The sequence below is a fragment of the Oncorhynchus gorbuscha genome, linkage group LG21, assembly GCF_021184085.1.
Source record: "Oncorhynchus gorbuscha isolate QuinsamMale2020 ecotype Even-year linkage group LG21, OgorEven_v1.0, whole genome shotgun sequence".
Lineage (NCBI taxonomy): Eukaryota > Metazoa > Chordata > Actinopteri > Salmoniformes > Salmonidae > Oncorhynchus > Oncorhynchus gorbuscha.
The window spans coordinates 5,191,746-5,216,842 of NC_060193.1; the positions used below are offsets into that span (position 1 = coordinate 5,191,746).

Sequence of the window (25,097 nt, forward strand, 5' to 3'; positions counted from 1 at the left end):
CACCTTTTTTAGTGCTTAGAATAGATCATTATATTTCCACCACCTTTTTTAGTGCTTAGAATAGATCATTATATTTCCACCACCTTTTTTAGTGCTTAGAATAGATCATTATATTTCCACCACCTTTTTTAGTGCTTAGAATAGATCATTATATTTCCACCACCTTTTTTAGTGCTTAGAATAGATCATTATATTTCCACCACCTTTTTTTAGTGCTTAGAATAGATCATTATATTTCCACCACCTTTTTTAGTGCTTAGAATAGATCATTATATTTCCACCACCTTTTTTAGTGCTTAGAATAGATCATTATATTTCCACCACCTTTTTTAGTGCTTAGAATAGATCATTATATTTCCACCACCTTTTTTAGTGCTTAGAATAGATCATTATATTTCCACCACCTTTTTTTTTTTAGTGCTTAGAATAGATCATTATATTTCCACCACCTTTTTTAGTGCTTAGAATAGATCATTATATTTCCACCACCTTTTTTAGTGCTTAGAATAGATCATTATATTTCCACCACCTTTTTTAGTGCTTAGAATAGATCATTATATTTCCACCACCTTTTTTTTTAGTGCTTAGAATAGATCATTATATTTCCACCACCTTTTTTAGTGCTTAGAATAGATCATTATATTTCCACCACCTTTTTTAGTGCTTAGAATAGATCATTATATTTCCACCACCTTTTTTAGTGCTTAGAATAGATCATTATATTTCCACCACCTTTTTTTAGTGCTTAGAATAGATCATTATATTTCCACCACCTTTTTTAGTGCTTAGTGATCATTATATTTCCACCACCTTTTTTAATAGAATCATTTATATTTCCACCACCTTTTTTTCCAGTGCTTAGAATAGATCATTATATTTCCACCACCTTTTTTAGTGCTTAGAATAGATCATTATATTTCCACCACCTTTTTTAGTGCTTAGAATAGATCATTATATTTCCACCACCTTTTTTAGTGCTTAGAATAGATCATTATATTTCCACCACCTTTTTTAGTGCTTAGAATAGATCATTATATTTCCACCACCTGTTTTTAGTGCTTAGAATAGATCATTATATTTCCACCACCTTTTTTAGTGCTTAGAATAGATCATTATATTTCCACCACCTTTTTTTAGTGCTTAGAATAGATCATTATATTTCCACCACCTGTTTTTAGTGCTTAGAATAGATCATTATATTTCCACCACCTTTTTTAGTGCTTAGAATAGATCATTATATTTCCACCACCTTTTTTAGTGCTTAGAATAGATCATTATATTTCCACCACCTGTTTTTAGTGCTTAGAATAGATCATTATATTTCCACCACCTTTTTTTAGTGCTTAGAATAGATCATTATATTTCCACCACCTTTTTTAGTGCTTAGAATAGATCATTATATTTCCACCACCTTTTTTAGTGCTTAGAATAGATCATTATATTTCCACCACCTTTTTTAGTGCTTAGAATAGATCATTATATTTCCACCACCTGTTTTTAGTGCTTAGAATAGATCATTATATTTCCACCACCTTTTTTTAGTGCTTAGAATAGATCATTATATTTCCACCACCTTTTTTAGTGCTTAGAATAGATCATTATATTTCCACCACCTGTTTTTAGTGCTTAGAATAGATCATTATATTTCCACCACCTTTTTTAGTGCTTAGAATAGATCATTATATTTCCACCACCTTTTTTTAGTGCTTAGAATAGATCATTATTATATTTCCACCACCTTTTTTAGTGCTTAGAATAGATCATTATATTTTCCACCACCTTTTTTAGTGCTTAGAATAGATCATTATATTTCCACCACCTTTTTTAGTGCTTAGAATAGATCATTATATTTCCACCACCTTTTTTAGTGCTTAGAATAGATCATTATATTTCCACCACCTTTTTTTAGTGCTTAGAATAGATCATTATATTTCCACCACCTTTTTTTAGTGCTTAGAATAGATCATTATATTTCCACCCTTTTTTAGTGCTTAGAATAGATCTTATTTCCACCACCTTTTTTAGTGCTTAGAATAGATCATTATATTTCCACCACCTTTTTTAGTGCTTAGAATAGATCATTATATTTCCACCACCTTTTTTAGTGCTTAGAATAGATCATTATATTTCCACCACCTTTTTTTAGTGCTTAGAATAGATCATTATATTTCCACCACCTTTTTTAGTGCTTAGAATAGATCATTATATTTCCACCACCTTTTTTAGTGCTTAGAATAGATCATTATATTTCCACCACCTTTTTTAGTGCTTAGAATAGATCATTATATTTCCACCACCTTTTTTTAGTGCTTAGAATAGATCATTATATTTCCACCACCTGTTTTTAGTGCTTAGAATAGATCATTATATTTCCACCACCTTTTTTAGTGCTTAGAATAGATCATTATATTTCCACCACCTGTTTTTAGTGCTTAGAAATAGATCATTATATTTCCACCACCTTTTTTAGTGCTTAGAATAGATCATTATATTTCCACCACCTTTTTTAGTGCTTAGAATAGATCATTATATTTCCACCACCTTTTTTAGTGCTTAGAATAGATCATTATATTTCCACCACCTTTTTTAGTTTTTATATTTCCCACCAGAATAGATCATTATATTTCCACCACCTTTTTAGTGCTTAGAATAGATCATTATATTTCCACCACCTTTTTTAGTGCTTAGAATAGATCATTATATTTCCACCACCTTTTTTTAGTGCTTAGAATAGATCATTATATTTCCACCACCTTTTTTAGTGCTTAGAATAGATCATTATATTTCCACCACCTGTTTTTAGTGCTTAGAATAGATCATTATATTTCCACCACCTGTTTTTAGTGCTTAGAATAGATCATTATATTTCCACCACCTTTTTTAGTGCTTAGAATAGATCATTATATTTCCACCACCTTTTTTTAGTGCTTAGAATAGATCATTATATTTCCACCACCTGTTTTTAGTGCTTAGAATAGATCATTATATTTCCACCACCTTTTTTTAGTGCTTAGAATAGATCATTATATTTCCACCACCTTTTTTAGTGCTTAGAATAGATCATTATATTTCCACCACCTTTTTTAGTGCTTAGAATAGATCATTATATTTCCACCACCTGTTTTTAGTGCTTAGAATAGATCATTATATTTCCACCACCTGTTTTTATTGCTTAGAATAGATCATTATATTTCCACCACCTGTTTTTAGTGCTTAGAATAGATCATTATATTTCCACCACCTGTTTTTAGTGCTTAGAATAGATCATTATATTTCCACCACCTTTTCATTTGTTTGGTAATCATCGCCTGACAGTAATTAGCATAACGCAACGGACATAAATATCCCTAGAAAATATTCCTATTCATGAAAATCACAAATGAAATATATTGAGACACAGCTTAGCCATTTGTTAATCACCGTGTCATCTCAGATTTTCAAAATATGCTTTACAGCCAAAGCTAGACAAGCATTTGTGTAAGTTTATCGATAGCCTAGCATAGCATTATGCCCTGCTAGCAGCAGGCAACCTTGTCACAAATCAGAAAAGCAATCAAATTAAATCGTTTACCTTTGATGAACTTCGGATTTATTCACTCACGAGACTCCCAGGTAGACAGCCGAAGTAAATTTTTTCCCAAAACATGATTTTTGTAGGTGAAATAGCTCCGTTTGTTCTTCACGTTTGGCTGAGAAATCGCCTGGAAATTGCAGTTACGAAAACGGCGAAAAATATTGAAAATTAGCTCCATAATATCGACAGAAACATGGCAAAAGTTGTTTCGAATCCATCCTCAAGGTGTTTTTCTAATATTTATTCGATAATATATCCGTCGGGACAATTCGTTTTTCATTAGGACCGATTGGAGTAATGGCTACCTCTGTATTTTAGGCGAGAATCTTTCTCGGAGCCACCATGTGACCACTTACGCAATGTGGCCACCTACGGCTATTCTTCAACATGAATGCGTAAAACTACATCACAATGCTGTAGACATCTTGGGGATTATGTAGAAAGCGTAAACTGGTTCATAGCACATTCACATTTGAATATGGACTCATTGGAACGCAGCGCTTGCAAAACCTGGGGTACTTCCGGATTGGATTTTTCTCAGGCTTTCGCCTGCAACATCGGTTCTGTTATACTCAAAGAAAATACTTTACAGTTTTGGAAACGTCAAAGTGTTTTCTATCCAAAGCTATCAATTATATGCATATTCTAGCATCTAGTCCTGACAAAATATCCCGTTTAAAACGGGAACGTTTTTTTTCCAACAATGAAAATACTGCCCCTAGAGTCCCAACAGGTTTTAAGAGTTTGAAAAAAAAATCAACAATACGTATGTAGCGACATGTTTTATAGATGTATATTTGTTTACATGATACCTAATATGGAATAGAAGGAATTTGAATTTAATTGAACTTCAATTATTTTGCCTTTAGTTCAAATTCGAATTACAATTCTGTATCCTGTTTACTACTTGAATTCAAATTCAAGAATAAAATTACAATTTCAGGCATTCTCAAATAACGTTCACAGACCCAGGGTCAGATGACTCTCGCTGACCTAACCATAACCAAGAGAGTTAACACCACAAAACGGGCCTTAGATCACGGTTTAGGGAACAACTTAATCCTGACTGTATCTCCTCAGATATTCTCCCTTCACTACCAGCTAGATGGGTTTTACCCAGGCCTTTAATCCAGACTCTCTGTCTCTCCTCAGATATTCTCCCTTCACTACCAGCTAGATGGGTTTTACCCAGGCCTTTAAACATGATATCCTAAAACTGTTACATCTTAAGGAGAGTGAACTCTGCACCAGTGTGTGGTTTAGAGTGAGGAGGAATGTTGGTCAACGTTCTGGATTCTCAGTAAAGCAAGACTCCAATACTTGTAGAACTATATTCAACTTTCTATCCTTCCTTCCACTCGTCTTTTCTTGTCACTTATTTTTATTTATTTTATTTTTTTTGTGGGGGGGGGGATCTCAGTCAGGTCCATAATTATTGACAGCCTTGATAAAGATGTGCAATCATTACTGTATAAAATGAAAACAAATACGTGAGATATATTGTGTGCAAACACCATGAATGTAACATTCAAATGCAATGAGGGTTCCACGGGAAACGCTGATAAACACTTTGGTTCCTACCCTGTCATGCAAAACAACTGTTACGTTTCCCCAGCAAGAAAACCAAATAATAGTCTCTCAAACATAAAGGGGGGAACTAACAACTGCAACCAAAACTAAACAGGTGACGTTTTAGGAGAGGGTTCTGATGATGACACTCATGTGGGTGTGTCCACTGAAAGTTGCCTAGCAACAACAACTGTGACCTAAAAGACGCCCACCGTGTGCGTCCACTAACAGGAAAACAAAAGAAAAACCCACATCAAACGTAAAGACAGGAAACAAAACAAAACATTGAGCAAAACGAAAACAGGTCAAGATCAGATGAAGGAATGCTTAATTAGCCGCTCTTAATTAGCACCTGGGCCAGCCGCTCTTAATCAGCACCTGGGCCAGCCGCTCTTAATTAGCACCTGGGCCAGCCGCTCTTAATTAGCACCTGGGCCAGCCGCTCTTAATTAGCACCTGGGCCAGCACAGGTGCAACACCTTCCTGCTAACGAGGTGGACAAGACAGAACAGGTGTAACACAGTCCTGACTAACGAGATGACAGCAAACGATACGTTTTAATGTGTTAAACGTGATTAAAGTCCAACCTCAAAACATTAAATGGAAAAACCAAAACCTGTAACAAACAACATCAACATCTATCAGAAAAATAATAATAATGTATTTCTATGATTCCAACAGTTCACCCGTGTTTTGATCTGCACTGAACAAAAATATACATTTAACATGTGAAGTGCTTATAAGTGCTTATAAGTGCTTTAAAATAATTCCCCGAAATGTTCCATTCTCACAAAAATAGAATGCTTTATTTCTCTCAAATTCTGTGCACAAATGTGTTTACACTCCCTGTTAGTGAGCATCTCTCCTTTGTCAAGATAATCCATCCACCTGACAGGTGTGGCATATCAAGAAGCTGATTAAACAGCATGATCGTTACACAGGTGCACCTTGTGCTGGGGACAATAAAATGAGTATTTCTGTCTATAATAAAGCCCTTTTGTGGAGAAAAACTAATTCTGATTGGCTGGACTTGGGTCCCCTGCACCCCTGCCCTGTCATGTGAAATCCATAGATTAGGGTCTAATTTATTTATTCAAATTGACTGATTTCCTTATATGAACTGTAACTCAGAAAAATCTTTGAAATTGTTGCATGTTCAGTTTATTTTTATGTTCAGTGTACATCGTAAGTAAATTTGCAATATTAGGTTAAAGAAATCCCAATTAGATTATGTTCCCCTGGAACCTTTCCGCTTGGTATGGAGGTTTTGAATGGCAGGGAGCTCGGCCCCAGTGACGTACTGGGGTGTACTCACTACCCTCTGTAGCGCCTTGCGGTCGGGTGTGTGTGACACACACACACACACACACACACACACACACACACACACACACACACACACACACACACACACACACACACACACACACACACACACACACACACACACACACACACACACACACACACACACACCCAAGTGACTGGGCATGAGCAGTAGACAAGTCTCTGTAAAAACCACTGTTACAACACAAATCAATCTATCACCAACTAATTGTAATGTGTGGACTGCATTGTAGCCCATCTCATCAGTTCTACATCACACTGAAGGTCACGTCACCACCCGACACACACACACACACACACAGACAGACACACACACACACACACATGTCTGCCCTAAAAATCATGCCGCCTGCCTGTTTTTTTTCATTGTTGATTGCCTCCAGATCCAGGATCATGCCAGTCCTGGCGCCACACACACACACACACACACACACACACACACACACACACACACACACACACACACACACACACACACACACACACACACACACACACACACACACACACACACACACACACACACACACACACACACACACACACACACACACACACACACACTAAAGGAAAGGTGTGTATTGCGTCATGAGAGTGTTTGAACCTTCTGTTCCTGTCAGGGTTGAAGGTCGCAGGCAGACAGGCGGAGTGTGGAGTGACATGATGATGGTGGTGTTTGTGTGTGTGTTTGTTTGAGAGAATGAGGGGCAGTTTTAAGCTGATCTGTCCCTGGAGAGTGTCTGGTCTTTGTTCTCTGTACGTCAGAGACTTGGAACGACGTCGTCAACCAGACTGTGAGAAAACGTCTTCTTGACAAAACACACAGACCAGTGTCTGTATGGAGAGTCACATCATGTCAGTCATTTCCCTCTTGGTTTATTTCAAAATATAAATAAACTCTTAACTGAGATGATTACTGCACAAAATGTCGAACACACGCAGACCAGTGTCTGTGTTCCAAACTGTCATACAATTCTCACGTGGTCGACTCAAAATATATCCAAATTAGAACCTGAATTACCTGGTAACTGTAACCAGTAACTAGTAACCAACTGTAACTAGTAACCAATTGTAACTAGTAACCAACACTAACTAGTAACCAACTCTAACTAGTAACCAACTCTAACTAGTAACCAACTCTAACTAGTAACCGACTCTAACTAGTAACCAACTGTAACCAACTGTAACTAGTAACCAACTGTAACTAGTAACCAACTGTAACCAACTGTAACTAGTAAACAACTGTAACTAGTAACCAACTGTAACCAAATGTAACTAGTAAACAACTGTAACTAGTAACCAACTGTAACTAGTAACCAACTGTAACTAGTAACCAACTGTAACCAACTGTAACTAGTAACCAACTGTAACTAGTAACCAACTGTAACTAGTAACCAACTGTAACCAACTGTAACTAGTAACCAACTGTAACTAGTAACCAACTGTAACTAGTAACCAACTGTAACCAACTGTAACTAGTAACCAACTGTAACTAACTGTAACTAGTAACCAACTGTTACTAGTAAACAACTGTAACTAGTAACCAACTGTAACCAACTGTAACTAGTAACCAACTGTAACTGTAACCAACTGTAACTAGTAACCAACTGTAACTAGTAACCAACTGCAACTGTAACCAACTGTAACTAGTAACCAACTGTAACTAGTAACCAACTGTAACTAGTAACCAACTGTAACTAGTAACCAACTGTAACTAGTAACCAACTGCAACTGTAACCAACTGTAACTAGTAACCAACTGCAACTGTAACCAACTGTAACTAGTAACCAACTGTAACTAGTAACCAACTGTAACTAGTAACCAACTGTAACTAGTAACCAACTGCAACTGTAACCAACTGTAACTAGTAACCAACTGCAACTGTAACCAACTGTAACTAGTAACCAACTGCAACTGTAACCAACTGTAACTAGTAACCAACTGTAACTAGTAACCAACTGTAACCAACTGTAACTAGTAACCAACTGTAACTAGTAACCAACTGTAACCAACTGTAACCAACTGTAACCAACGGTAACTAGTAACCAACTGTAACTAGTAACCAACTGTAACTAGTAACCAACTGTAACCAACTGTAACTAGTAACCAACTGTAACCAACTGTAACTAGTAACCAACTGTAACTAGTAACCAACTGTAACTAGTAACCAACTGTAACCAACTGTAACTAGTAACCAACTGTAACTAGTAACCAACTGTAACTAGTAACCAACTGTAACCAACTGTAACTAGTAACCAACTGTAACTAGTAACCAACTGTAACCAACGGTAACTAGTAACCAACTGTAACTAGTAACCAACTGTAACTAGTAACCGACTGTAACCAACTGTAACTAGTAACCAACTGTAACCAACTGTAACTAGTAACCAACTGTAACTAGTAACCAACTGTAACCAACTGTAACTAGTAACCAACTGTAACTAGTAACCAACTGTAACCAACTGTAACTAGTAACCAACTGTAACTAGTAACCAACTGTAACCAACTGTAACTAGTAACCAACTGTAACTAGTAACCAACTGTAACCAACTGTAACTAGTAACCAACTGTAACTAGTAACCAACTGTAACCAACTGTAACTAGTAACCAACTGTAACTAGTAACCAACTGTAACCAACTGTAACTAGTAACCAACTGTAACTAGTAACCAACTGTAACTAGTAACCAACTGTACGTTGCCAATGTGAACACATCTTTGAACCTGTGTGTCATGATAACGTTTGGACGTTGGTTAAGATTTCATCTTTTCTTTCATCTTTACTTTAAAAAAAATCTAATAACATCTCCTCGATCTCTTGCTTTGCCCTTTTCTCTGCTGGCCACAGCTGCTACAGTGGGTAAGTTGGGCTAGGTGTAACAATCGAGAGAAATCATTTTCTTCAAACAATCTCCTAAACAAGGCCGGTCCTGTAAAGTGTATAATGTCCATGTGTTTTGGGGAAGACATTTACATTACATTTACATTTAAGTCATTTAGCAGACGCTCTTATCCAGAGCGACTTACAAATTGGTGCATTCACCGTATGACATCCAGTGGAACAGTCACTTTACAATAGTGCATCAAAATCTTAAAGGGGGGGGGGGTTGTCGACTTACACCCCATTGACCTTTACCCCTAACCTTTGACCTCTGTGTGTCCCCTATCAGGAGGAGGAAGTGATGGACTGGTGGTCTAAGTTTTATGCTTCGACCGGAGAGACGAACAAGTGTGGAAACTACCTGGAGAAGGGATGTGACACACTACAGGTAGGAACGTGTGTGTGAGAACTATGTTCTACCATCTGATCCCCACAGGACCCCTGCATAAACAGGTCACCTCTCCTACATTACCCATCTGAACCCCACAGGACCCCTGTATAAACAGGTAATCTCTCCTACATTACCCACCTGAACCCCACAGGACCCCTGTATAAACAGGTAATCTCTCCTACATTACCCATCTGAACCACACAGGACCCTGTATAAACAGGTCACCTCTCCTACATTACCCATCTGAACCCCACAGGACCCCTGTATAAACAGGTAATCTCTCCTACATTACCCATCTGAACCCCACAGGACCCCTGTATAAACAGGTAATCTCTCCTACATTACCACTCTGAACCCCACAGGACCCCTGTATAAACAGGTCACCTCTCCTAAATTACCCATCTGAACCCCACAGGACCACAGGACCCCTGTATAAACAGGTCACCTCTCCTACATTATCCATCTGAACCCCACAGGACCCCTGTATAAACAGGTCACCTCTCCTACATTACCCCTCTGAACCCCACAGGACCACAGGACCCCTGTATAAACAGGTCACCTCTCCTACATTACCCATCTGAACCCCACAGGACCACAGGACCCCTGTATAAACAGGTCACCTCTCCTACATTACCCATCTGAACCCCACAGGACCACAGGACCCCTGTATAAACAGGTCACCTCTCCTACATTACCCTCCTGAACCCCACAGGACCCCTGTATAAACAGGTCACCTCTCCTACATTACCCACCTGAACCCCACAGGACCCCTGTATAAACAGGTCACCTCTCCTACATTACCCCTCTGAACCCCACAGGACCCCTGTATAAACAGGTCACCTCTCCTACATTACCCATCTGAAACCCACAGGTCCACAGGACCCCTGTATAAACAGGTCACCTCTCCTACATTACCCATCTGAACCCCACAGGACCACAGGACCCCTATATAAACAGGTCACCTCTCCTACATTACCCATCTGAACCCCACAGGACCACAGGACCCCTGTATAAACAGGTCACCTCTCCTACATTACCCATCTGAACCCCACAGGACCACAGGACCCCTGTATAAACAGGTCACCTCTCCTACATTACCCTCCTGAACCCCACAGGACCCCTGTATAAACAGGTCACCTCTCCTACATTACCCACCTGAACCCCACAGGACCCCTGTATAAACAGGTCACCTCTCCTACATTACCCCTCTGAACCCCACAGGACCCCTGTATAAACAGGTCACCTCTCCTACATTACCCATCTGAAACCCACAGGTCCACAGGACCCCTGTATAAACAGGTCACCTCTCCTACATTACCCACCTGAACCCCACAGGACCCCTGTATAAACAGGTCATCTCTCCTACATTACCATCCTGAACCCCACAGGACCACAGGACCCCTGAATAGACAGGTCACCTCTCCTACATTACCCATCTGAACCCCACAGGACCACAGGACCCCTGTATAAACAGGTCACTTCTCCTACATTACCCACCTGAACCCCACAGGACCCCTGTATAAACAGGTCATCTCTCATACATTACCCATCTGAACCCCACAGGACCCCTGTATAAACAGGTCACCTCTCCTACATTACCCCTCTGAACCCCACAGGACCCCTGTATAAACAGGTCACCTCTCCTACATTACTCATCTGAACCCCACAGGACCCCTGTATAAACAGGTCACCTCTCCTACATTACCCATCTGAACCCCACAGGACCCCTGTATAAACAGGTCACCTCTCCTACATTACCCCTCTGAACCCCACAGGACCCCTGTATAAACAGGTCACCTCTCCTACATTACACCTCTGAACCCCACAGGACCACAGGACCCCTGTATAAACAGGTCACCTCTCCTACTTTACTCATCGGAACCCCACAGGACCCCTGCATAAACAGGTCATCTCTCCTACATTACCACTCTGAACCCCACAGGACCCCTGTATAAACAGGTCACCTCTCCTACATTACTCTTCTGAACCCCACAGGACCCCTGCATAAACAGGTCATCTCTCCTACATTACCCATCTGAACCCCACAGGACCCCTGTATAAACAGGTCACCTCTCCTACATTACCCATCTGAACCCCACAGGACCCCTGTATAAACAGGTCATCTCTCCTACATTACTCATTTGAACCCCACAGGACCCCTGTATAAACAGGTCACCTCTCCTACATTACCCATCTGAACCCCACAGGACCCCTGTATAAACAGGTCATCTCTCCTACATTACCCATCTGAACCCCACAGGACCCCTGTATAAACAGGTCAACTCTCCTACATTATGCATCTGAACCCCACAGGACCCCTGTATAAACAGGTTACCTCTCCTACATTACCCATCTGAACCCCACAGGACCACAGGACCCCTGTATAAACAGGTCACCTCTCCTACATTATCCATCTGAACCCCACAGGACCCCTGTATAAACAGGTCACCTCTCCACATTACCCATCTGAACCCCACAGGACCACAGGACCCCTGTATAAACAGGTCACCTCTCCTACATTACCCCTCTGAACCCCACAGGACCCCTGTATAAACAGATCACCTCTCCTACATTACTCATCTGAACCCCACAGGACCCCTGTATAAACAGGTCATCTCTCCTACATTACTCATTTGAACCCCACAGGACCCCTGTATAAACGGGTCACCTCTCCTACATTACCCATCTGAACCCCACAGGACCCCTGTATAAACAGGTCAACTCTCCTACATTATGCATCTGAACCCCACAGGACCCCTGTATAAACAGGTTAGCTCTCCTACATTACCCATCTGAACCCCACAGGACCACAGGGCCCCTATATAAACAGGTCATCTCTCCTACATTATCCATCTGAACCCCACAGGACCCCTGTATAAACAGGTCACCTCTCCTACATTACCCCTCTGAACCCCACAGGACCACAGGACCCCTATATAAACAGGTCACCTCTCCTACATTACCCATCTGAACCCCACAGGACCACAGGACCCCTGTATAAACTGGTCACCTCTCCTACATTACCCCTCTGAACCCCACAGGACCCCTGTATAAACAGGTCACCTCTCCTACATTACTCATCTGAACCCCACAGGACCCCTGTATAAACAGGTCACCTCTCCTACATTACCCACCTGAACCTTACAGGACCACAGGACCCCTGTATAAACAGGTCACCCCTCCTACATTACCCCTCTGAACCCCACAGGACCCCTGTATAAACAGGTCACCTCTCCTACATTACCCACCTGAACCCCACAGGACCCCTGTATAAACAGGTCACCTCTCCTACATTACCCACCTGAACCCCACAGGACCACAGGACCCCTGTATAAACAGGTCACCTCTCCTACATTACCCACCTGAACCCCACAGGACCCCTGTATAAACAGGTCACCTCTCCTACATTACCCACCTGAACCTCACAGGACCACAGGACACCTGTATAAACAGGTCACCCCTCCTACATTACCTCTCTGAACCCCACAGGACCCCTGTATAAACAGGTCACCTCTCCTACATTACCCACCTGTACCCCACAGGACCCCTGTATAAACAGGTCACCTCTCCTACATTAGCCCTCTGAACCCCACAGGACCCCTGTATAAACAGGTCACCTCTCCTACATTACCCATCTGAACCCCACAGGACCACAGGACCCCTGTATAAACAGGTCACCTCTCCTACATTACCCACCTGAACCCCACAGGACCCCTGTATAAACAGGTCACCTCTCCTACATTACCCACCTGAACCCCACAGGACCCCTGTATAAACAGGTAATCTGCCTGAACCCCACAGGACCCCTGTATAAACAGGTCACCTCTCCTACATTACCCATCTGAACCCCACAGGACCCCTGTATAAACAGGTCACCTCTCCTACATTACCCCTCTGAACCCCACAGGACCCCTGTATAAACAGGTCACCTCCTCTACATTACCCCTCTGAACCCCACAGGACCCCTGTATAAACAGGTCACCTCTCCTACATTACCCACCTGAACCCCACAGGACCCCTGTATAAACAGGTCACCTCTCCTACATTACCCACCTGAACCCCACAGGACCCCTGTATAAACAGGTCACCTCTCCTACATTACCCACCTGTACCCTACAGGACCCCTGTATAAACAGGTCACCTCTCCTACATTACCCACCTGAACCCCACAGGACCCCTGTATAAACAGGTCACCTCTCCTACATTACCCACCTGAACCCCACAGGACCCCTGTATAAACAGATCACCTCTCCTACATTACTCATCTGAACCCCACAGGACCCCTGTATAAACAGGTCATCTCTCCTACATTACTCATTTGAACCCCAGAGGACCCCTGTATAAACAGGTCAACTCTCCTACATTATGCATCTGAACCCCACAGGACCCCTGTATAAACAGGTTACCTCTCCTACATTACCCATCTGAACCCCACAGGACCACAGGGCCCCTGTATAAACAGGTCATCTCTCCTACATTATCCATCTGAACCCCACAGGACCCCTGTATGAACAGGTCACCTCTCCTACATTACCCCTCTGAACCCCACAGGACCACAGGACCCCTGTATAAACAGGTCACCTCTCCTACATTACCCATCTGAACCCCACAGGACCACAGGACCCCTGTATAAACTGGTCACCTCTCCTACATTACCCCTCTGAACCCCACAGGACCCCTGTATAAACAGGTCACCTCTCCTACATTACTCATCTGAACCCCACAGGACCCCTGTATAAACAGGTCACCTCTCCTACATTACCCACCTGAACCTTACAGGACCACAGGACCCCTGTATAAACAGGTCACCCCTCCTACATTACCCCTCTGAACCCCACAGGACCCCTGTATAAACAGGTCACCTCTCCTACATTACCCACCTGAACCCCACAGGACCCCTGTATAAACAGGTCACCTCTCCTACATTACCCACCTGAACCCCACAGGACCACAGGACCCCTGTATAAACAGGTCACCTCTCCTACATTACCCACCTGAACCCCACAGGACCCCTGTATAAACAGGTCACCTCTCCTACATTACCCACCTGAACCTCACAGGACCACAGGACACCTGTATAAACAGGTCACCCCTCCTACATTACCTCTCTGAACCCCACAGGACCCCTGTATAAACAGGTCACCTCTCCTACATTACCCACCTGTACCCCACAGGACCCCTGTATAAACAGGTCACCTCTCCTACATTAGCCCTCTGAACCCCACAGGACCCCTGTATAAACAGGTCACCTCTCCTACATTACCCACCTGAACCCCACAGGACCCCTGTATAAACAGGTAATCTCTCCTACATTACCAGCCTGAACCCCACAGGACCTCTGTATAAACAGGTCACCTCTCCTACATTACCCATCTGAACCCCACAGGACCCCTGTATAAACAGGTCACCTCTCCTACATTACCCCTCTGAACCCCACAGGACCCCTGTATAAACAGGTCACCTCTCCTACATTACCCACCTGAACCCCACAGGACCCCTGTATAAACAGGTCACCTCTCCTACATTACCCACCTGAACCTCACAGGACCACAGGACCCCTGTATAAACAGGTCACCTCTCCTACATTACCCCTCTGAACCCCACAGGACCCCTGTATAAACAGGTCACCTCTCCTACATTACCCACCTGAACCCCACAGGACCCCTGTATAAACAGGTCACCTCTCCTACATTACCCACCTGAACCCCACAGGACCCCTGTATAAACAGGTAATCTCTCCTACATTACCCACCTGAACCCTACAGGACCCCTGTATAAACAGGTCACCTCTCCTACATTACCCACCTGAACCCCACAGGACCCCTGTATAAACAGGTCACCTCTCCTACATTACCCACCTGAACCCCACAGGACCCCTGTATAAACAGGTCATCTCTCCTACATTACCAGCCTGAACCCCACAGGACCTCTGTATAAACAGGTCACCTCTCCTACATTACCCATCTGAACCCCACAGGACCCCTGTATAAACAGGTCACCTCTCCTACATTACCCATCTGAACCCCACAGGACCCCTGTATAAACAGGTCACCTCTCCTACATTACCCCTCTGAACCCCACAGGACCCCTGTATAAACAGGTCACCTCTCCTACATTACTCATCTGAACCCCACAGGACCCCTGTATAAACAGGTCACCTCTCCTACATTACCCATCTGAACCCCACAGGACCCCTGTATAAACAGGTCACCTCTACTACATTACCCCTCTGAACCCCACAGGACCCCTGTATAAACAGGTCACCTCTCCTACATTACACCTCTGAACCCCACAGGACCACAGGACCCCTGTATAAACAGGTCACCTCTCCTACATTACTCATCGGAACCCCACAGGACCCCTGCATAAATAGGTCATCCCTCCTACATTACCACTCTGAACCCCACAGGACCCCTGCATAAACAGGTCATCTCTCCTACATTACCCATCTGAACCCCACAGGACCCCTGTATAAACAGGTCAACTCTCCTACATTATGCATTTGAACCCCACAGGACCCCTGTATAAACAGGTCACCTCTCCTACATTACCCCTCTGAACCCCACAGGACCACTGTATAAACAGGTCACCTCTCCTACATTACCCCTCTGAACCCCACAGGACCCCTGTATAAACAGGTCACCTCTCCTATATTACTCATCTGAACCCCACAGGACCACAGGACCCCTGTATAAACAGGTCACCTCTCCTACATTACCCATCTGAACCCCACAGGACCACAGGACCCCTGTATAAACAGGTCACCTCTCCTACATTATCCATCTGAACCCCACAGGACCCCTGTATAAACAGGTCACCTCTCCTACATTACCCATCTAAACCCCACAGGACCACAGGACCCCTGTATAAACAGGTCACCTCTCCTACATTACCCCTCTGAACCCCACAGGACCCCTGTATAAACAGGTCACCTCTCCTACATTACTCATCTGAACCCCACAGGACCCCTGTATAAACAGGTCACCTCCTCTACATTACCCACCTGAACCCCACAGGACCACAGGACCCCTGTATAAACAGGTCACCTCTCCTACATTACCCATCTGAACCCCACAGGACCCCTGTATAAACAGGTCACCTCTCCTACATTACCCCTCTGAACCCCACAGGACCACTGGACCGCTGTATAAACAGGTCACCTCTCCTACATTACCCATCTGAACCCCACAGGACCACAGGACCCCTGTATAAACAGGTCACCTCTCCTACATTACCCCTCTGAACCCCACAGGACCCCTGTATAAACAGGTCACCTCTCCTACATTACTCATCTGAACCCCACAGGACCCCTGTATAAACAGGTCACCTCTCCTACATTACCCACCTGAACCTCACAGGACCACAGGACCCCTGTATAAACAGGTCACCTCTCCTACATTAACCCTCTGAACCCCACAGGACCCCTGTATAAACAGGTCACCTCTCCTACATTACCCACCTGAACCCCACAGGACCCCTGTATAAACAGGTCACCTCTCCTACATTACCCACCTGAACCCCACAGGACCACAGGACCCCTGTATAAACAGGTCACCTCTCCTACATTACCCACCTGAACCCCACAGGACCCCTGTATAAACAGGTCACCTCTCCTACATTACCCACCTGAACCTCACAGGACCACAGGACCCCTGTATAAACAGGTCACCCCTCCTACATTACCTCTCTGAACCCCACAGGACCCCTGTATAAACAGGTCACCTCTCCTACATTACCCACCTGTACCCCACAGGACCCCTGTATAAACAGGTCACCTCTCCTACATTAGCCCTCTGAACCCCACAGGACCCCTGTATAAACAGGTCACCTCTCCTACATTACCCATCTGAACCCCACAGGACCACAGGACCCCTGTATAAACAGGTCACCTCTCCTACATTACCCACCTGAACCCCACAGGACCCCTGTATAAACAGGTCATCTCTCCTACATTACCCACCTGAACCCCACAGGACCCCTGTATAAACAGGTCACCTCTCCTACATTACCGACCTGAACCCCACAGGACCCCTGTATAAACAGGTCACCTCTCCTACATTACCCACCTGAACCCCACAGGACCCCTGTATAAACAGGTCATCTCTCCTACATTACCAGCCTGAACCCCACAGGACCTCTGTATAAACAGGTCACCTCTCCTACATTACCCACCTGAACCCCACAGGACCCCTGTATAAACAGGTCATCTCTCCTACATTACCAGCCTGAACCCCACAGGACCTCTGTATAAACAGGTCACCTCTCCTACATTACCCATCTGAACCCCACAGGACCCCTGTATAAACAGGTCACCTCTCCTACATTACCCTTCTGAACCCCACAGGACCCCTGTATAAACAGCTCACCTCTCCTACATTACCCCTCTGAACCCCATAGGACCCCTGTATAAACAGGTCACCTCTCCTACATTACTCATCTGAACCCCACAGGACCCCTGTATAAACAGGTCACCTCTCCTACATTACCCGTCTGAACCCCACAGGACCCCTGTATAAACAGGTCACCTCTCCTACATTACACCTCTGAACCCCACAGGACCACAGGACCCCTGCATAAACAGGTCACCTCTCCTACATTACCCACCTGAACCCCACAGGACCACAGGGCCCCTGTATAAACAGGTCACCTCTCCTACATTACCCATCTGAACCCCACAGGACCCCTGTATAAACAGGTCACCTCTCCTACAGTACCCCTCTGTACCCCACAGGACCACAGGACCCCTGTATAAACAGGCCACCTCTTCTACATTACCCACCTGAACCCCATAGGACCCCTGTATAAACAGGTCACCTCTCCTACATTACTCATCTGAACCCCACAGGACCCCTGTATAAACAGGTCAACTCTCCTACATTATGCATCTGAACCCCACAGGACCCCTGTATAAACAGGTCACCTCTCCTACATTACCCCTCTGAACCCCACAGGACCACTGTATAAACAGGTCACCTCTCCTACATTACCCCTCTGAACCCCACAGGACCCCTGTATAAACAGGTCACCTCTCCTATATTACTCATCTGAACCCCACAGGACCACAGGACCCCTGTATAAACAGGTCACCTCTCCTACATTACCCATCTGAACCCCACAGGACCACAGGACCCCTGTATAAACAGGTCACCTCTCCTACATTATCCATCTGAACCCCACAGGTCCCCTGTATAAACAGGTCACCTCTCCTACATTACCCATCTAAACCCCACAGGACCACAGGACCCCTGTATAAACAGGTCACCTCTCCTACATTACCCCTCTGAACCCCACAGGACCCCTGTATAAACAGGTCACCTCTCCTACATTACTCATCTGAACCCCACAGGACCCCTGTATAAACAGGTCACCTCCTCTACATTACCCACCTGAACCCCACAGGACCACAGGACCCCTGTATAAACAGGTCACCTCTCCTACATTACCCATCTGAACCCCACAGGACCCCTGTATAAACAGGTCACCTCTCCTACATTACACCTCTGAACCCCACAGGACCACAGGACCCCTGCATAAACAGGTCACCTCTCCTACATTACCCACCTGAACCCCACAGGACCACAGGGCCCCTGTATAAACAGGTCACCTCTCCTACATTACCCATCTGAACCCCACAGGACCCCTGTATAAACAGGTCACCTCTCCTACATTACCCACCTGAACCTCACAGGACCACAGGACCCCTGTATAAACAGGTCACCCCTCCTACATTAACCCTCTGAACCCCACAGGACCCCTGTATAAACAGGTCACCTCTCCTACATTACCCACCTGAACCCCACAGGACCACAGGACCCCTGTATAAACAGGTCACCTCTCCTACATTACCCACCTGAACCCCACAGGACCCCTGTATAAACAGGTCACCTCTCCTACATTACCCACCTGAACCTCACAGGACCACAGGACCCCTGTATAAACAGGTCACCCCTCCTACATTACCTCTCTGAACCCCACAGGACCCCTGTATAAACAGGTCACCTCCCCTACATTACCCACCTGTACCCCACAGGACCCCTGTATAAACAGGTCACCTCTCCTACATTACTCTTCTGAACCCCACAGGACCCCTGTATAAACAGGTCACCTCTCCTACATTACCCACCTGAACCTCACAGGACCACAGGACCCCTGTATAAACAGGTCACCCCTCCTACATTAACCCTCTGAACCCCACAGGACCCCTGTATAAACAGGTCACCTCTCCTACATTACCCACCTGAACCCCACAGGACCCCTGTATAAACAGGTCACCTCTCCTACATTACCCACCTGAACCCCACAGGACCACAGGACCCCTGTATAAACAGGTCACCTCTCCTACATTACCCACCTGAACCCCACAGGACCCCTGTATAAACAGGTCACCTCTCCTACATTACCCACCTGAACCTCACAGGACCACAGGACCCCTGTATAAACAGGTCACCCCTCCTACATTACCTCTCTGAACCCCACAGGACCCCTGTATAAACAGGTCACCTCCCCTACATTACCCACCTGAACCCCATAGGACCCCTGTATAAACAGGTCACCTCTCCTACATTACTCATCTGAACCCCACAGGACCCCTGTATAAACAGGTCACCTCTCCTACATTACCCATCTGAACCCCACAGGACCCCTGTATAAACAGGTCACCTCTCCTACATTACCCACCTGAACCCCACAGGACCATAGGACCCCTGTATAAACAGGTCACCTCTCCTACATTACCTCTCTGAACCCCACAGGACCCCTGTATAAACAGGTCCCTCTCCTACATTACCCCTCTGAACCCCACAGGACCACAGGACCCCTGTATAAACAGGTCACCTCTCCTACATTACCCCTCTGAACCCCACAGGACCACAGGACCCCTGTATAAACAGGTCATCTCTCCTACATTACCCCTCTGAACCCCACAGGACCACAGGACCCCTGTATAAACAGGTCACCTCTCCTACATTACCCCTCTGAACCCCACAGGACCACAGGACCCCTGTATAAACAGGTCACCTCTCCTACATTACCCCTCTGAACCCCAGAGGACCCCTGTATAAACAGGTCCCACAGGACCACAGGACCCCTGTATAAACAGGTCCCAGAGGACCCCTGTATAAACAGGTCACCTCTCCTACATTACCTCTCTGAACCCCACAGGACCCCTGTATAAACAGGTCCCTCTCCTACATTACCTCTCTGAACCCCACAGGACCCCTGTATAAACAGGTCACCTCTGGCCCTCTCTATCCTTCCCTGGTCCTTTTAATATAAGACACACACATCTTAAAGAAAATGCTTCGACTTTCCAAACTGGGATTCCATGTGGGGCATGCCGCAGGGGGATAGACAGGGAACGTTATTCCTTCGACATTCCCAGACGCCAGACAGCCAGCCCGCCCTCACCCCTCTACTCACCCGTTCCGCCCCCGTCCCTCACCCTGGTCTGGTATGCCTCTGTTGTGTCCCCTGGTAGTGAGCAGTTCTTTCCAGCACCTCACCCCCTCATTTTTCCCCTTTTCTCGTCTCCTCCTATTTTCTCACCCTTCATCCTTTCTCACACGCCCTTCGACTCACCCCCTCCGCCTGCCCTCATCCTTTCTCCCACGCCCTTCGACTCACCCCCTCCGCCTGCCCTCATCCTTTCTCCTACACTGTATCCCACTTGGTTCCATTTTCCAGCACTCTCAATCTATACCTGACACTGATCCAACTCTGAGAGAGGGGGGGGGGAGAGGGGGGTAGAGAGAGGGAGGGAGAGAGAGAGATGGGGGAAAGGGGGGAGAGAGGGAAGGAGAGGGAAGGAGGGAGAGAGAGAGAGGGAGGGAGAGGAGGGGAGAGGTAGAGGGAGGGAGAGGAGGGGAGAGGGAGAGGGAGGGAGAGGAGGGGAGGAGGGAGAGAGGGAGAGGGAGAGGAGGGAGAGGAGGAGAGGGAGAGGGAGGGAGAGAGAGAGGGAGAGGGAGAGAGTGGGGGAGAGAGGGAGGGAGAGGAGGGGAGAGGGAGAGGGAGGGAGAGAGGGTTGTGGCGTAGATTGATATACACACTGTAAATTTGCACAATGTGTCAAAGGAATTGCAGTTTTACACAGCCCTTCCTCTGCTGCTACTGACACACACACCTCATCCACTCTGCATGACATCATACCTTAACCTCATCCACTCTGCATGTTAGCATACCTGAACCTCATCCACTCTGCATGTTAGCATACCTGAACCTCATCCACTCTGCATGTTAGCATACCTGAACCTCATCCACTCTGCATGTTAGCATACCTGAACCTCATCCACTCTGCATGACATCATACCTTAACCTCATCCACTCTGCATGTTAGCATACCTGAACCTCATCCACTCTGCATGTTAGCATACCTGAACCTCATCCACTCTGCATGTTAGCATACCTGAACCTCATCCACTCTGCATGACATCATACCTTAACCTCATCCACTCTGCATGTTAGCATACCTGAACCTCATCCACTCTGCATGTTAGCATACCTGAACCTCATCCACTCTGCATGTTAGCATACCTGAACCTCATCCACTCTGCATGACATCATACCTTAACCTCATCCACTCTGCATGTTAGCATACCTGAACCTCATCCACTCTGCATGTTAGCATACCTGAACCTCAGTGTGTGTGTGGATCAAGTCTGTTCCCACTCAACATTAAAGGTCACGTTTGCAGCAGTCAACACCGTTGGGTTGAAATATTTTAATGAAAGAAATAGAAAAAAATGATTTTCCTTAGATATAATTGTTCATATCACAGACATGAATATAACAACACACAAGCTCTGTCACAGGATTTCTGCTCTCACTTTGTCCCTTTCTCTCTTTCTCTCTTTCTCTCTTTCTCTCTTTCTCTCTTACTCTCTTTCTGTCTGTCTGTCTGTCTGTCTGTCTGTCTGTCTGTCTGTCTGTCTGTCTGTCTGTCTGTCTGTCTGTCTGTCTGTCTGTCTGTCTGTCTGTCTGTCTGTCTGTCTGTCTGTCTGTCTGTCTGTCTGTCTGTCTGTCTGTCTGTCTTGTCTGTCTTGTCTGTCTTGTCTGTCTGTCTGTCTTTCTCTGTGTCTCTCTGTGTCTCTCTCTCTCTCTCTCTCTTCCTCTCCTCCTCTACTCTAGGTGTATGACAGGCCACTGGAGAAGACAGAGGGATTTGAGAGGCTGTCAGACTTCTGCCAGACCTTCAAGCTGTACCGTGGGAGGAACCAGGACGAAGGAGAGGACCCTTCTATAGTCGGCGAGTTCAAGGTGTGAGGTTAGGGGTTATAGGTCAGGGGTTAGGCTGTAGATCGGCAAGAACCAGGACGAAGGAGAGGACCCTGAGTTCAAGGTGTGAGGTTAGGGGTTATAGGTCAGGGGTTAGGCTGTAGATCGGCAAGAACCAGGACGAAGGAGAGGACCCTGAGTTCAAGGTGTGAGGTTAGGGGTTATAGGTCAGGGGTTAGGCTGGAGATCGGCAAGAACCAGGACGAAGGAGAGGATCCTTTTTATTGTAGAAGAGTTCGGGGTAAGAGAAGGGCTCGGGGTCAGAGGTTAAGGGTCATCATTTAGGCTACAACTTGGGATAAACCAGGACGAGGTAGAGGACCTTTCTAGTCAAAGGTAAAGGTTCTTTGTAGCTCGCAGACAGTCTACAGACAGCCTGTCAATCGTTATAGAAAGGTATTCTGCCCTCTCAAAAAAAGTCTGTTTTATTTTTTTCCCAACCAATTCTAAATGCTCTTCCTCTCCCCATCTCTTCTTCACCCTGACAAATACCCCCCCCCCCCCCCCCCCAGGGTATGTTCAAAATCTATTCTCTCCCAGAGGACCTCTCGACCTCCGCACCTCCCCGACAGTTCCGTCAGCTACCCTCCAACAGCATCGAAGAGTGTCTGGTCAGAGTCTACATCATACAAGCCACCGGACTTCAACCTAAAGACTCTAACGGAAAGGTAAGAGGGGATCTAGGGAGGGTCGGAGGAATGGAAAGGTAAGAGGGGATCTAGGGAGGGTCGGAGGAACGGAGAGGTAAGAGGGGATCTAGGGAGGGTCGGAGGAACGGAGAGGTAAGAGGGGATCTAGGGAGGGTCGGAGGAACGGAGAGGTAAGAGGGGATCTAGGGAGGGTCGGAGGAACGGAGAGGTAAGAGGGGATCTAGGGAGGGTCGGAGGAACGGAGAGGTAAGAGGGGATCTAGGGAGAGTCGGAGGAACGGAGAGGTAAGAGGGGATCTAGGGAGGGTCGGAGGAACGGAGAGGTAAGAGGGGATCTAGGGAGGGTCGGAGGAACGGAGAGGTAAGAGGGGATCTAGAGAGGGTCGGAGGAATGGAAGGGTCCTCCAGACCACCAGGACGACAGCCCGAAGACTCCAACGGAGAGGCTTCCACTGGATCCATCCATAGATATGTATAGACGGTTCACAGGTCACAAAGCTTGTTTTAGTGGTGGGCTTTATAACAGAAGTCAATAATGGAACAGATACAAAGAACAGCCCTCTATCCAACTCTAATATAATGTCTATCCAACTCTAATATAATGTCTATCCAACTCTAATATAATGTCACTGTCCTGTCTATCTTCAACCACTCTATAAACCAAATCACAACTATGTCTTCGGGTAACACAATTAGCCTGTTGTGTGTGTATGTCTCCTGGTCTGCAGTGTGATCCGTACGTGAAAATCAGTCTGGGCAACAAGTCCATCAACGACCATGACAACTACCTACCTTGCACCCTGGACCCTGTGTTTGGAAAGTATGTCACACCAGTTATTCTCTCTCTTTATCTCTCTTTCCTCTCTACATTTAACATTTACATTTAAGTCATTTAGCAGACGCTCTTATCCAGAGCGACTTGCAAATTGGTGCATTCACCTTATGACATCCAGTGGAACAGTCACTTTACAATAGTGCATCTAAATGTTAAAAGGGGGGGTGAGAGGGATTACTTATCCTATCCTAGGTATTCCTTAAAGAGGTGGGGTTTCAGGTGTCTCCGGAAGGTGGTGATTGACTCCGCTGTCCTGGCGTCGTGAGGGGGTTTGCTCTCTCACTCCCTTCCTCTCAATCTCTCCCTCTCTCCCTCTCTCTCTCTCTCTCTCTTCTCTCTCTCTTTCCTCTCTCACTCCCTTCCTCTCACTCTCTCTCTTTCCTCTCTCACTCCCTTCCTCTCACTCTCTCTCTCTCTCTCTCTCTCTCTCTCTATCTCTCTCTCTCTCTCTTTCCTCTCTCACTCCCTTCCTCTCACTCTCTCTCTCTCCTCTCTCTCTCCTCTCTCTCCCCTCTCTCTCTCTCTATCTCTCTCTCTCTCTCTTTCCTCTCTCACTCCCTTCCTCTCACTCTCTCTCTCCTCTC

At 45.5% G+C, this 25,097-nt stretch overlaps 1 protein-coding gene across 1 annotated transcript in view; it reads left to right on the plus strand.

The window, feature by feature from the left end:
* The window catches only part of dysf (dysferlin, limb girdle muscular dystrophy 2B (autosomal recessive)), a 241,551-nt gene that overhangs the window by 176,955 nt on the left and 39,499 nt on the right, over positions 1-25,097 (plus strand). Inside the window, exons 42-45 of the mRNA XM_046320433.1 lie at positions 9,659-9,757; positions 22,883-23,011; positions 23,542-23,697; positions 24,407-24,498. Coding sequence (XP_046176389.1) covers positions 9,659-9,757; positions 22,883-23,011; positions 23,542-23,697; positions 24,407-24,498 — 476 coding nt within the window. The remainder of the gene's footprint in view (positions 1-9,658; positions 9,758-22,882; positions 23,012-23,541; positions 23,698-24,406; positions 24,499-25,097) is intronic.